At 43.8% G+C, this 15038-nt stretch overlaps 1 protein-coding gene across 8 annotated transcripts in view; it reads right to left on the reverse strand.

Moving 5' to 3' along the window:
* Positions 1–15038, reverse strand: part of trpm3 (transient receptor potential cation channel, subfamily M, member 3) — a 255890-nt gene that overhangs the window by 98849 nt on the left and 142003 nt on the right. For all 8 annotated transcript variants that reach the window (XM_052019204.1, XM_052019203.1, XM_052019202.1 and 5 more), the window contains exons 6-7: positions 13183–13354; positions 4040–4214 (exon numbers count right to left, since the gene is read on the reverse strand). In XM_052019204.1, coding sequence (XP_051875164.1) covers positions 4040–4214; positions 13183–13354 — 347 coding nt within the window. The remainder of the gene's footprint in view (positions 1–4039; positions 4215–13182; positions 13355–15038) is intronic.

Here is a 15038-nt window from a genome sequence, read left to right on the forward strand (position 1 = left end):
TTCCACTGGCCACTTCTCGTCTAGACTTGCACATGTGCTACAATTTTCCCCTCAGACACTGTGCGGGAAATTAGACCACATGATCCGGGGAACAACTATTGTTGGGCATTCCCAGGACAACTAGGTATTTGTTGCAGAACACCAGACTGGGAGCCCACTAATGGAAGTCTCAAATTTACCTTTTCTCCCTCAGCTACCTGCTCCTCATCCAGCAGAATAACAATCTCCTTGATGACCTTGTTCTTTCCACCACACATCAGTCTCCCCAATCACTAACCCCCAGTATCTGCCATGGCTCTATCAATCACCCACCTCCCCGCCACGTCTTTCAATGCGACTGCCAATCACCTCTCCAACCCTCCCAGCTCCTCACATACTCTCCATATTACATGAAGGACACCTAGGCACTGGAGAAGTTGTGAAGAAGAAGTTGACAGCAGACATGAGAAATAACTGCAAGGAATATAGAACAGTTTGGGGATATTTTCACTGGAACTGTGGATTAACCTTTATGGTTATGAAGGAGCTTGATAGGATCAACTTGAAGAAGTGGCTTCCATGTGGGAAAGACTGGAACTAGGCCCTCAAAATATAAGAGAGTGTAGTAAACTCAATGGAGAATTCAGAACAAATGTCTTTATCCAGAAAGTGAGGAGCTCACTGCGATTAAGAGTTGTGGCAAAGGCAAAAATTTAAGATATTTATTTCTTAGTCACATGCACATCAAAACACACAGTGAAATACGTCTTTTTGCATTACTGAGAATGTGCTGGGGGGCAGCCTGCAAGTGTCGCCACGCCTCCGGCACCCACATAGCATGCCCACAGATCCTAACCTGTACATCTTTGGAATGTGGGAGGAAACTGGAGCACCCGGAGGAAACCCACGCAGACACGGGGAGAACGTACAAACTCCTTACAGACAGCAGCAGGAATTGAACCCAGTTTGCTGGTGCTGTAACAGCGTTATGCTAACCGCTATGCTACCGTGCCACCGGCTGGTTAGACCATAAGACATAGGAGTAGAATTAGGCCATTCGGCCCGTTGATAAACAAATGGGGGATACAGAATAGAAGGAGATGGTGCTGGACTGGGATGAAGAAGAGTGAGAGGAGGCTTCTCTGGAGTCTAAATAATTGCATGGACCCATTGGGCCAAGTGGCCTTTTCCTGTAGTGTAATTCAATGTAATGCCAGGAGCTGCTTCTGATAATGTCATTTGAAGGGGACAAATTTAAGGATGCAATCGAGGCATGTAATGAGAGTGTGAGAAGGAAAAAGGGGAAGAGCGGGTTTCCCAGGGCAGGGAACCACAGTTGTTTGCTCCTGAGAGCAAGGAGAATCATCTCCAAGCCCACAGGCAAATCCATTCCTGACAGACCAGCCTTGGGAGGAAACACCATGCTTCCCTACACCATGCTACACCTACACTGTAGATCAAGCCTTGTTCACTGGGGTTCAATAGAAGCCCCACTGCCTGGTCAACCATTCAGGACAAGGATAAGAAGAAATTTCTTCAAATTTCTTCACCCAGAAGGCAATGAATCTTTGAAATTCTCTACCCAAGAGGGCTGTGGAGTCTCAGTCACTGAGTATATTCAAGACAAAGATCGATAGATTTTTAAGAATATTGAGGGTTACTGGGCGAATGCAAGAAGTGGCTTTGAAGTAAAAGATAAGCTCCCCACCCCCACCCTACCCCACCGCTTTTATTTCAAATCTTGTTATTTTAAGTGAGAAATCCCCCTGTAAACCTTTGCTCTTTAACATGCTCCTTGAAACCTCTCTCTTTGAACAAAGTTTTGGTGATCTGCCTCAGTATCAAGGTCTGTTCATTCTGCCACTCCAGCTGCACAATCTGAAGTGTGACGGGGTTTTGGTTAGGTCAAAGGTGTGATAATGAAGCCATTGTTATTGGTGAACAAAGGCAATGGGGTGTTGACATTAATCTCTCCATGACCAGAGGATCAAAGTTTAAAAATAGCACAGGGTACGGCTCCATGGGTGAGAGGGGGGAAGTAGTTTGTGAGTCCTGTGTGCGTGTCATCCTGGTGAGGAAGGACACTTGATCATAAATTTTAAACCAGGCTCCCACAATTTTGGTTGGGTTATCCAGGGTCCTGAAATCCCAGGCTGTACCCCTCTACACACACCACAGTCTTCCCTCAATGTAAACTCCTGATCTTTCTCTCCCCGCTCCTCATTCCCCAACAATATCGGGACACTGCTGCTCCCATTCCATCTGTCAAGCTCCGATCTTCCTTAATTTCCTAGGGAATTGGTCCACAGCAATGCAGGGTTTGCGGGCAGATGTGCCTGGGAATTCTCTGGGATTTATAAAACTTGGTTAGGCTGCATCTGGAATATTGCATTCAATTCTGGTCACCCCATTATAGGAAGGATGTGGAGGCTTTGGAGAAGGTGCAGAAGAGGTTTACCAGGATGCTGCCTGAATTAGAGGGCATGTGCTATAAGGAGAGGTTGGGAAAACTAGGGTTGTTTTCTCTGGAGTGGCAGAGGTTGAGGGGATCCTGATAGAAGTTTATAAGATTATGAGATACATAGATAGACAGCCGGTATCTTTTTCCCAGGGTCAAAATGTCTAATACTAGAGGGTATTCATTTAAGGTGGAAGGGGGTAAGTTCAAAGGACATGTGCAGGGCAAATGTTTTTACACAGAGGGTGGTGGGTGCCTGGAATGTGGTGCCGGTGGAGGTAAATACAATAGAGGTGTTTAAGAGACTCTTACAAAGACAAATAAATTTGAAGAAAATGGAGGGTTAAGGACATTGCTTAGGCAGAGGGGATTAGTTAAGTTGGGTGTTTAATTACTAGTTTACTTAGTTTGGCACAACATTGTGGGCCAAAGGGCCTCTATCTGTGCTGTACTGTTTTGTGTTTGATGTTCTATATACCTTGTCTTCTGGAATTTATGAAAATTACCAGTTCATAGTGGACTAAGTTATGATCTCCCGCTCACTGGAACTTGGACCTGTCCATGAATGCCCAACCTCAGTCCTATCAGACTGTTCAACCAGAGGCTCCAATGGGCTAGCATGTGCCTAACATGGGAGGGTGGTAAAGGGGAGGAGGCTGCTACATGTCCACCAACTGGAGCTCGCAGCCTGCATGGTCTGAGGGTCAACTCCATGGAAATACTCCCAGATGTGTAGGTGATCCTTCACTTTTACTGGCTGTCTGGCAGGATGCAGAGTCAAAAGAAAACATTTTCCAGAACCAATAGATGGCTTCACCCCTCTGCTCCAAACCCACCTCTCTGTTCAGTAGTGTATTCAGTTTTGGTTGCCCTGCTCTAGGGAAGGTATCATTAAACTGGAAAGAGTGCAGGAAAGATTTACAAGAATGTTGCCAGGACTTGAGGGACTATAGGGAGAGGTTGGGCAGGCTAGGACTGTATTCCTAGGAGTGTAGGAGACTAAGAGGTGATCTTATAGAAGTGTATAAAATCATGAGGGATATAGATAGGGTGAATGCGCTCAGTCTTTTTCCCAGGGTTGGGGAATCAAGAAGTAGAGGGCATAGGTTTAAGGTGAGAGGGAAGAGATTTAATAGGAACTTGAGGAGCAACTTTTTTTTTACATAAAGGGTGATATGTATGTGGAATGAGCTACCCGAGGAAGAGGTTGAAGCAGGTACAATAACAACTTTTAAAAGACAGTTGGACAGGTACGTGGATTGGAAAGGTTTAGATTATGGGCTAAACACTGGCAAATGGGATGAGCTTGGATGGGGCATCTTGGTTGGTATGGACCAGTGGGGCTGAAGGGCCTGTTTCCATGCTGTATGACTCGATAACTATGACCCTGTGTGACCTCAGCGTTCTAACACTGTTGTATCAAAGATTAAGTGGCACGCAGTTGAATAATGCAGTCAATGCACCATTTGTTTCTCTCCTGTATTTGTCATTATGTCCATTCCCTGCACTCATGAACATCCCTCTTCCACAAGCAACTATCTCATTCCACAGAATCGATGGTTTAAGTTGGACGGCACAGTCTGTTTTTAATCTGGCACTTACCCACCATCCTCTGAATACTTGTGGGCGAAGGCAAGGATGTCTGAAGCCCGGCCACTGCCGTCACAGACCACCACTGGGACAGGTGGGGTGTCTCGCAGGTACTCCAGCACGATAGAGATTACGTTGGGTCCACCTTCCACAATGAGAGCCACCACTGGAACTCCCTGTCCAATCCCTGCAGAGAGACAGCAAGGTGAGAAGCAAAGTCAAGGAGCCAAAGTGAATCAGACTGGATGTCGCTTACGTATCGGTAAATTGGTTTATTATTGTCACATGTACCGAGGTACAGTGAAAAACTTTGTTTTGCATGCCATCCCTACAGATCATTTCACTACAACAGTGCATTGAGGTAGTATAAGGGAAAACAATAACAGAATACAGAATAAAGTGTTACAGTTACAGAGAAAGTGCAGTGCAGGTAGATGATAAGGTGCAAGGCCATAATAAGGTAAATTGTGATGTCAAGAATCCATCTTATTGTACTACGTTGAGCCCACATCAAGTGCACCAGAACAGTCCAGAAGGTCGCTGCCACCATTAATGCTCGATGTGAGCCTCCTCCTCGCTTCTTCATCTCACCCCAGCACCATATTCTTCTATTCATGTGTTCACATTCATATTCTCATGACTCCCACTTAAATCCATCTGTTCTTCACCCAACCTTTCCCTGTGGGATCAAGTTGCATATTCCACCACTCTCTGGGTAAAGCTTTCTCCTGAATTCCCTACCGGATTTATTAGTAACCATCTTATGAAGACTTCATTAGAGTTAATTTAGTGTCTACTTTAATATGAGTTTGGCACTCTTAACCTGTGGAATCTTTGCTTTATAAATGGCTTGATCTAATTAGCTGTAGAGCATATATATTTATTTTTAAGCTGCATGCATTACTTGATAAAATTTTGATCACTGCTTATGCAATAATTTATCACATTCCCATTTTCAACAGTATGGTCCTTATTGTTGAGGGAAAGGAGGAGAGAAGGTAGGTTTGTTTTTCAATTGCATCTTTCACAACCTCAGGATATCCCCAGGTGCTTTTCAACCAATAAAGTACTTCTGAAGTGCGGTCACAATTGGAATTAAGGAAATGCAATGTACACTAAGCCACAAATTACAACATAACAAATTACAACATCCGCTTTAGGTTTTAATGCATTAGTTGATTAATGTTGGGGTTTGCAGGCAGTCTTCAGAAACCAATGGTAGAAATTCGTTCTTGATCACATGGGCTAAATAGAGTCATAGAGTTGTACAGCATAGAAACAGGCTCTTTGGCCGCTCCCGTCTACGTCGACCATCATACCAATTCCAATTGCCTGCATTAATTCCGTATCCCTCAATGCTTTGCGCATTCAAGTACCTGTCCAGATGCCTCTTAAACGTTGTTACTGAATGGAACCCTACCTCCTCTCGCAGCTCCTTGCAGTTACCAACTACTCTTTATGTGTAATAAAATAATTTACCCTTCAGATCCCCTTTAAACCTCCTCTCTCTCACCTTAAACCTACACCCTCTAGTTTTAGAGACCCCTACCATGGGAAACAGACTCTGACTATCTACTCTCATAATTTTATTTACCTCTATCATATCACCTCTCACCCTCCTTTGCTCTAGGGAAAACAGACTCTTTCCTTATAACCAAAGTCTTCCAATCCAGGGAAAGTCCTCGTGAACCTTCTCTGCACCTTCTCCAGATTAATCACATCTTTCCTGCATTGCAATGTAGTACTGTATGCACATTAAGCACCATGACCAAAAGTTGATTCCATTGACTTCAATATCAGCTCTCTGGGGATAACTCTTCTTCAGGTAAGTGTCCTGGTTTCATTAATGTCCACCTGGCTGAAGAGATTGGGCCTCTGCTGAAAGTTAGCACCAATGACACTGCAGTACTCCCTCAGTGCTCCCCTGAATTGTAAGCTGTACTACAAGTTCTTTAGCTGTGTATCACCTTTCCTTATTTGTTCAGTCAGCCACAGAGCATCAAGCAAACCCAACAGCTTATCATTAGTTGGTCTTCAGCCTCACTGCCAGCAGTGATGGAAGGGATAAGCACAAGACACCTTCCCTTAAGGTAATGGCAACTCACCAGCCTGAAGCCCATGCTTTCCTGATCAGCTGGCAGACATACACCACATAAGCCTAGATTTTGTGCTCAAATTTCTGCTGCAGGGCTTCAGAGGCAGTACTGACACTCAGTTGAAGGCTCATGTTACCCAGTGTAGGTTTTAAATGAGAAAGATCTTTTTTTAAATATGAATGAATGATGGGGAGAAAACTCAGGCTTCACTGCAGGTTCAATGAACTCCCTCGGTCTGTTTTTATGTTCCTGATATTTGCTGTCAATTGTGTTCTTTGGGACAACCTTCACTTAGAGTCATAGATCTCTACAGCACAGAAACAGGCACTTCAGCCCAACTTATCCATGCCAACCAAGTTGCCTAACTGAGCTGGTCCCATTTGCCTGTGTTTGGCCCATATCCCTCTAAACTTTTCCTCTCCATGTAACTCTGTAAATGCTTTTAAAATGTTGTAATTCTACCTGCCTCTACCACTTCCTCGTTCCATATGCACACCACCCTCTGTGTGAAAGAGTTGCCCCTCTGGTCACTCTTAAATCTTTCCCCTCTTACTTTGAACCTATGCCCTCTAGTTTTGAAACCTCCCCCCCCCCCCCCATCAACTCTGGGGAAAGGTCCTGGGCTATTCACCCTATCTATGTCCCTCATGATTTTATAAACTTCTATAAGGTCACCCCTCAGCCTTCTACACTCCAGGGAAAGAAGTCCCAACCTATCCAGCCTCTCCTTATAACTCAAGCCCTCCAGTCCTAGTAACATCCTCGTAAATCTTTTTTTCACCCTTTCCAGTTTAATTCCTATAGCATGGCAACCAGAACTGCACATAGTACTCCAAGTGTAGCCTCACCTACATCTTGTACTTGACTCCTCAGATTCAATAATGATTTATAAGAGGTTAGAGAACTACTTTCTTTTTATTGTGCATGTGAATGGAGAATGATACAGGTCTAAAGACACAAGTATCACACAGAGCTGATTATATATAACATAAATTACTGCAGAATCCCTCACTTGCATGAAACACTTTTAAATTTATTTTAATCTCCCTTCCACACCTATAAACCAATAGATAAATGGATGACATGAGACCCAGTAAGAAGGTGTGAGAGACAAAGAGCATGGAGTCAAAATATTTCAAAAGTACTACATTAAGTTACTAATCAGGAATAAGGTATGAGGCTTACCTGTTTAGGATAATTCTCATTACACTATCAAGCTCTGTTTCTGCAACTAAAGAGGGTTTGAAAAGATTTTAATTTCTGAGCAATGTCCCAGATAAGAATTATAAGCAAAGTTATGGGAAATTATTGATAAGAAATGAATTCCATTGCAAACTGCTAGCAAGTATTTACAGGACAGAAACAGGCCTTTCGGCCCAAAAGGTCCATGTTGGTGTTTATGCTTCAGGCAAACCTCCTTCGAATCCTGTTCACCTTCTGTCACATTCTGACAACGTGAAACATTACCTCTGTTTCTCCTTTCACAGATGCTGCCTGACCTGCTGAGTGTTTCCAGTATTTTTGGTATTTTCAGTATTCCAACATCTGCAGTTTTTGTTTTACTTTTCTTCTTCATCTCAGCTTTTCCTTTTATTCCTTTCTCTCTCTTAATTTATCCAGATTCTCCTTAAATGCATTGCAAGCTTCAACTTCTGGGAGCAAGTTCCCCTTTCCCACCATTCCCTGGGTAAAGATGTCTCTCCTGAATTCTCACTGGATTTATCATTATCTTGTTTTTGACCCCTAACTGTGGTCTCCCCCATAGGTACCCTCTACCAAATTCAAACATGATTAAAAAGAGATGACCTCTCAGTCTTCTCTTTTCTCAAGAGAACTCCAGCAGTTCCTTCTCTTCTTTCAGTTTATAACTCTCAGATCGGCTATCATTCTCGTCAATCTTGTTGATATTTCCTCCACTGACTTCACATTTAAATCTTTATACTTAATTATAAAGACTTTCAGGACGTTACCAAACACTTTTCAGCTAATGAAATACTGTTACAAGTATGGTCACCATTGTATTTTAAGTTGTTAAACTTGTGCACAGCAAGCTTCCTCAAATGGCAATGTGATAAGAGGCAGAAAATCTGTCCTAATGATGTTGATCAAGGGGCTAATATTAAGCCTGGGACATCAGTGATAATTTCCTGCACCCTGGGACTTTCCAGAGTTCCAGAAAGGGCTGGCAGATCCTCATTCAAAAGGCAGTATCTATGACATGGCAGCACTCCCCTGAGTGGAAGCCCTGCCCCAGATGTGTGAGTGTTACTGATAGAGCTGCTATTGATACATGAGGGAGGGAGAGGAGAAGGAAGGGGGGTTGGAGAGAGGGGCAGGGGAGGCTAGGAGATGAGGAAGGAAGGGGGGAAGAGGGAGGGAGAGAGGGAGGGAGGGAGAGAGAGAGAGTCCATCCATATTCAAAGGGGACGAAATTTAGCTGAATGTGACATGCAGGTTCCAGTGGATGGGGGATGCCTCTCAATACACAGAGCACTATGTGAACATCTTGCACTCACGTAGCATCTGGACTCAGGGGTCAGGCATGAATCTGTACCTTACCAGTAATGGATTATATGTCAGCAGAGCGATCAAGGGGATGTCACTGATGACAGTTGAACGTCCCTTTGCATTCCCAGCCCCTTCACATATTCTCAGGCATAGGATGACAAAGGGAAGTCCACATGTCACACATACCAACGGTCCCTGTTCCACTCTTCAGGGGAAGGAAGATATGTCTCACTACCTCGGGACGTTCCAGTCTGCTCTGTGGCCAATGAGCTACTTGTTGAAGTGCCGTCACTGCTAAAATGTAGTCGCCATTTTATTCACAGCAGGCTCCCACAATGCATCAATGCGATGATGAGCAGGTTGTCTGTTTTTTTTAAAGGAGGTTTTGGTTGAGGTCTAGTTATTGGCCAGATCAATAGGGAGTGCCCAACTTCTTTTACATAGTAGAGTGGGGTGCTTTGTGTCTTCATGAGAGGGCAGATGAGTCTTTGGTAAATTCTTTCATCTGAAAGGCATCACCTTTGACAGTGCAGCACTCCCTCCATATTACACAGGAGCATCATTCCGGCTTTTCCTGCTCAAGTCTCTGGAGTGTAACTTTCATTTTAACAAAGGTGAGAGATGTTATCACTGAACTACTGAATATTTATTTAGAATTATTACAGATCCAGTGAAATTTCAACACAGAAGATTACTTGGCAAATTGTGCTTGTCTGGTGCTAATTTGACATTGGTGCAACTCCTCACTAGAACAGTACCAAGGGACACCCAGAGAGCTGTGGTTAGTCAAAGGGAAAGGAAGCTGCATCAGAGGACGTCAGATGCAGACCATGGTCACACTGCTGCAGTAGAATGCCTGGAATCGGATGGAGACGCAGCCAGCAATACCTCGGTGTCCACCCATGCCGATTTGTGGCAGGTATGACCCATAGGCCCTGAAACAGTAAAAGGTTGGATATCTGTGCTTCACTAACTGGAGCTCTTCAGGGGTAACACCTGGGCTTACAATTAGAGCACTGTTGGGGGAGCACCCAGCTCAACATCAGGACAGCGCTGAGGGAGCGCCCAGGCTGATGTGGGGCAGGACTGAGGGAGCACCTGGACCAAAGTCAGGACAGCACAGAGGGAGTGCCCAGGCTGATGTGGGGCAGGACTGAGAGAGAGCTTGGGCCACTACCGGAGCAGCATTCAAGAAGTGCCCAGGCTGACATTGGGACAGCACTGAGGGAGCATCCAGGTGGATACTGGGGCAGCACCAAAGAATCACCTGGGCTGATATTGAGACAGCACTCAAGGAACACGTGGGGTAACACTGAGGCATCGCTGAATAAGTGTCCAGGCATCTCCTTCCGCAGTGCATTTCTGAGATCACTTTTCTTGCTTGCTGGATAACACTGATTGCCAACTCATTGTTGAGTACAGTAGACACAGTACACTGTACTCTGTTTCCCTTATTCTGTATCTCTGTAGTATTATTGATTATGTGACAGTGTATTTAACTCTTGACTAACTTGCAACCACATTCCCAATAGCAGCTGTGCTGTAAAATGTTTATAAAATGGGGTCTACAGACGTATTCGGGTCACTGAGCAGCTTCCTTCAGAGGCAGAGGTGAACCTGGATCATCTGGAAGGGTTGAGGCTGCTCTGTCGGCTGGTCGACATGGCGAAGTGGGGCTCTGTACCATGGCTGGGATGCGTGACTGGTTGCAGGCAGGTTGCGCAGCAGCTTTCAGTCTGCTCATCATCTGAGGATGCGCCCCCATGCCTAATACAATAAATGAGGTTTGGATTGTACTTGTCAGTGCAAAGGTTTACAAATTGATGCATGGATATGAGAAGAAGAAAATATTTGATTTAATATAATCCAATTTCCTTGTTCGTTCCTATGTCCCTGGATCTTTTCTGTTCCAATGTTTCATCTACAAAGTTAGAGAGCCGAATACAATTCAGGCACTGAGGAACAAGTCGAGGCCACTCAGTCTATTCAACCTTTCCTATCACTCGGTTAGATCATTGCTGATCTGCATCTTAACCTTATTTAAGGGCCTTGGATCCATAACCTCCATGACCTTTGCCCAAAAAGAATCCATCAGTCCCAGTTTTGAATCATCAATTCATCTCCAACCACAATAGCTATTTTGATGACAGAGTACGGAGAAATTACATTTTTGAGTCACCACTTTACATAATGACCGTAGCATTGTGCTGCTAATTAAAAAGAAGAATCCAGAGAGAGCTATAGCATAGGAGTGTTTCAGCCCATCTCGCCTCTTCTGCTCTTTGAAAATGCTCTCCAATTAGTCCCTGTGCCCTGCTCTTTCCCAGCAAACCTGCAAACGTCTTCCCTGGAAATACTTAACCAATTCCTTTTTAAAGGTTACTATTGACTTTGCTTCCGCCGCACTTTCAGCAGTGGATTGTAGCTCGCAGCAAAGCTGTGGAATATTCTTCCCATTATGTCGCCCCTGGTTCTTTTGCCAATTACCTAAAACCTATGGGCTCTGGTTGTAGACTGTCATTTCAATATACGACCCACAGTGTGCAATAAAGAGGCACAGTGGTGCGTCTTCACATCAATCCGAACGCTGGCCCAAATCAGTCCATTAAAACTTCCCCACAGGTCAAACAAATTCACACAGCCCCATATTGCCCTTGAAAAGCCCAGCATGCAGAATATAGATCAACTGTGAAAGAAGGTAGACCAACATCAGTGTAGTGAGAAGTACAAGGAGCTCAGCTGATTCAATAATATCACAAATTCTCTTTCAGGATAACACACCAGTCTAGATTGAGGGGCCTGTTAAAGGAAGATGATTACATAGATTGAGAATAACATATTCATTGCAACACCAGACATTTTTAATGAAACCAAGACAAAATTCACCCTCAATTGCTTGCTCTAAACACACTAAGTCAGTTGTATTTTGCTTCTGAAATTTTATTCCACATAAATGTAGTAGTGTTAATGTATGGTACCCTGCCTTTCTCAATGTTTTTGAGTTTGCCTTGGTCAATGTAATAATGTAAGTGTGTGATACTTTGCCTTAGTCAATAATGTTAATATAAGATATTCTGTCTACTTTCAATATATCAACGAGCGTATGGTTCTTCACCTTCATCAATATAGTGTGAGCATACAGCGCTCCACCTGTGTCATTGTAGTTAGGTGAGTGTGTGGTGCTCCCCCTTTATTAATGTACTAGAGTGGGTGTATGTTACTCTCCCTTTGCTTATGTAGTACTGCAAGTGGATGTCACTCTGCCTTTGCTGATATAGCGGTGTAAGCCTTGGCTAATGTAGTGTTGTTGGTGTATGGTAACTGCCTTTGTCAATGGAACACATTTCTGAAGTGGAGTATGACACCCATGTGCTTCTGCATCAGTTTCTCTCCCATTAATGCTGTTTGAAGGCTAAATCTGGCCAAGGCACAAGGAGGGATATCCTCCTTTATTTCTTCAAAACTGCAGTACAAACTCTTTATCAACTTTCAGCTAAGGACCAACCTCCAAAAAACTGTCGTATTGTAACCCGTGTTGGCTTAGATTTTGGTACTCTTGTCCCTGGCTTAGGTTGGACTCTGTGGCTGCAGTAGTACCCATTGGCTCTACCATACACCCGATGTCCAACTGTCAGATTGTTGTTTGTTTGAGTGAAGTGAAAAGATGTGATCAAGTATTCTTGCATGATTTTGTTACTGGAACCAGTAATATGGAGTCAGGTTATATCTCATGCAGAGAAACAGTAAAAGGAATTGTAACTCAGTTAATGAGGAAATCTTCTGGGGCATCACAGGAGTGTTACCAGGCAATAGTTGACACCGAGCCACATGAGGAAATGGTTTGGAAAACAAGTCAAGGCCTAAGGATATCATCAAAGTGAAGAGAGGGGTAGGGATGCAGAGAAGTTGAAGGAAGAAATTCCAGGCTGCCGTAGGCTCAAGCACCTTGAACTGGAGGTGCATGGAGGGAGAGAGAGCAAGAGACAGACAAAGAGAGAAAGAGAAAGGGGGGAACAGAGAGAGAGGGACAGAGAAAGAGAAAGACAGAGAGAGAGAGAGAGAGAGAGAGAGAGAGAGAGGAAGGGGGCGAGAGATAGAGAGGGAGGAGGCAAGAGAGAGAGAGACAGACAGACATAGAGAGAGAGAGATACAGAGAGAGTGACAGAGACAGAGGGAAAGAATTAAAGGCAGAGATGGGGAGAGAGAGAACAAGTCCATGGAGGGTCTTAAATGCAAAGGTGATTAATACATTAATTTGTATATTTTAATTTCAAGATATTGGAGAAAAAAAGTCATCCGTGCACGTGCTGCAATGGAGGAATGCAAGTGATGCATGTGCATTGAACTCTGCTTCTGAAGTACTGTTTCACTGAAGTAAACGACCCTGTGGTGTTAGTGGAAACAAGGAGGGACAGGTTTCTATCCATTAACTGTTGCAGACTGCATGAGAGTTGACAGCATTAGTCAGATCCTGTGAAGTGAATCATTGCCTCAGACATTCACAGTTTCTTTCTAAAATGCCCTGCTTGGGTCTTTGTTTGAAGTACTCACTGGTGTTAATCTTCTGTAGGGAAATGTGCTTCTCCAGTTGCCTCCGCAATTTCACCTCAGCTCCGTATTTGCCTGTTGTGCCGTTGTCTGCCAGGATGAAATGTGAGTGCATGCTGTTCAATACTGTCAGCTTGCTCAAGGGGTTGGACATGGTTTGATAGGGGCGGACCACCTGTGTGAAGACAAGTTAATTAACTACAACAGACTGCTTTTATGTAACGCCCATAATGCGGTCAGGTTTCTGTAGCTGCTTAGTAAATGTAACTTCAAAAAATCTGTCATCAAGTCATGCAAGGTCATTATAGAGGTGTCCAAAAGCTTGGTCAAAGAGATGGCTTTAACATATGGTCTTAACGTGCAGTTTTAAGGAAGCAAAGAGGTAATGAGGTTTTTGAAAAGAATTTCAAAGCTTGGAGCATCAACAGTTGAAAGCATTTTGCAAGAGGTTAGGAGCACAGATGCAGTGAAGGTTTGTAGGCCTGTAAGGATGTTACAGATGTAAGGGTGGGGCCAAAGAGAACTATGAAAATAAGTGTGAGGAGTTAATAATTGAAGTGTTGCTTCACCACCAGCCAATGTGCGTCATTGAGCACTGAGGTAATGGATAAATGGACTTGGTATGAATGGGGACAAGGAGTTGTGGACAACCTCAAGTTTATGGAAAAACAACAAGATACTGGAGGAACTCAGCAAGCCAGGCAGCACCCTTGGAGAAAAGAAGGTGGTCAACATTTCGTTAACAAGGTTTTAAATTTAAATTTTTAAAAAATTTTATTTATTTACAGCGTGGTAACAGGCCCTCCCAGCCCACCGAGTCCGCGCCGCCCATTTTAAACCCAAATTAACCTACCCGTACGTCTTTGCAATGTGGGAGGAAACCAGAGCACCCGGAGGAAACCCACACAGACACGGGAGAACGTACAAACAGACAGAGACGGGAATTGAACCCCAATCGCTGGCGACGGTCAAAAGCAGACAGTCAACGCTCTTCAAGAAGGATCCTCACCCGAAATGTTGACCGCCTGCTTTTCTCCACGGATGCTGCCTGGCCTGTTGAGTTCCTCCAGCATCTTGTTGTTTTTTCATCTAGATTCCAGCATCTGCAGTCCTTTGTTTCTCAAGTTTATGGAAAGTGGCTTAAGGGAGCCAGCCAGCAGTGCATTAGGATATTCAAGAAAAGATGAGGGTTTCAGCAGCAAGCAAGCTGAGGCAGAGGTAGAGATGGGTGATATTGTGAAGATGGAAATACTGTATGTGGTTTTAATGATAGCACCGATACAAGGTCATCTCTAGATCAGATATAGTTTGCTTCAGTATCAAACAGATGGGAAGGCGAGAAGTGGATGGGACAATCAACACTGATTAGTTGCAAATCCACAATATCACAACATAGCTCAGAACTGAAGGCACCTGCCTGTAAGGACGTCAATAAGTATGGCAAAATTATGTAAGTCGTTACTTTCCGCTGATAGACCCAAAAAGGTTTTAATCTGTCCTGAGACAGTCTGTTAGTTGATTCAAGAGCTCCAACGAGCAAATAAATCTGTAGTATCAGAAGTTCAGAAAACCAGGCTACAAGTTACTAGTTCTTAAAGAGGTCTTGGGATTAAGATAATACTTCAAACTCAATTTCTCAGTACAAAAGTCTTGAATTGAAAATTCTCAATAAAAATAGACAGAATCTAATTTATTTTTTGTCAATTGAAAATCCAGAGTAATATTATTTGTTCCGCGTTAGTTCATTTGGTTCATGCATTCTTCATCCACCTGCTTTTAAACGTGATGTAATGCAACACTGTTCCAGATCAGATACTACCAATCTGTTTCTGCAGTGGAGTCACTTGAGATTAGTTTTT

This window comes from Pristis pectinata, chromosome 7 (genome assembly GCF_009764475.1).
Source record: "Pristis pectinata isolate sPriPec2 chromosome 7, sPriPec2.1.pri, whole genome shotgun sequence".
NCBI classification, from domain to species: Eukaryota; Metazoa; Chordata; class Chondrichthyes; order Rhinopristiformes; family Pristidae; genus Pristis; species Pristis pectinata.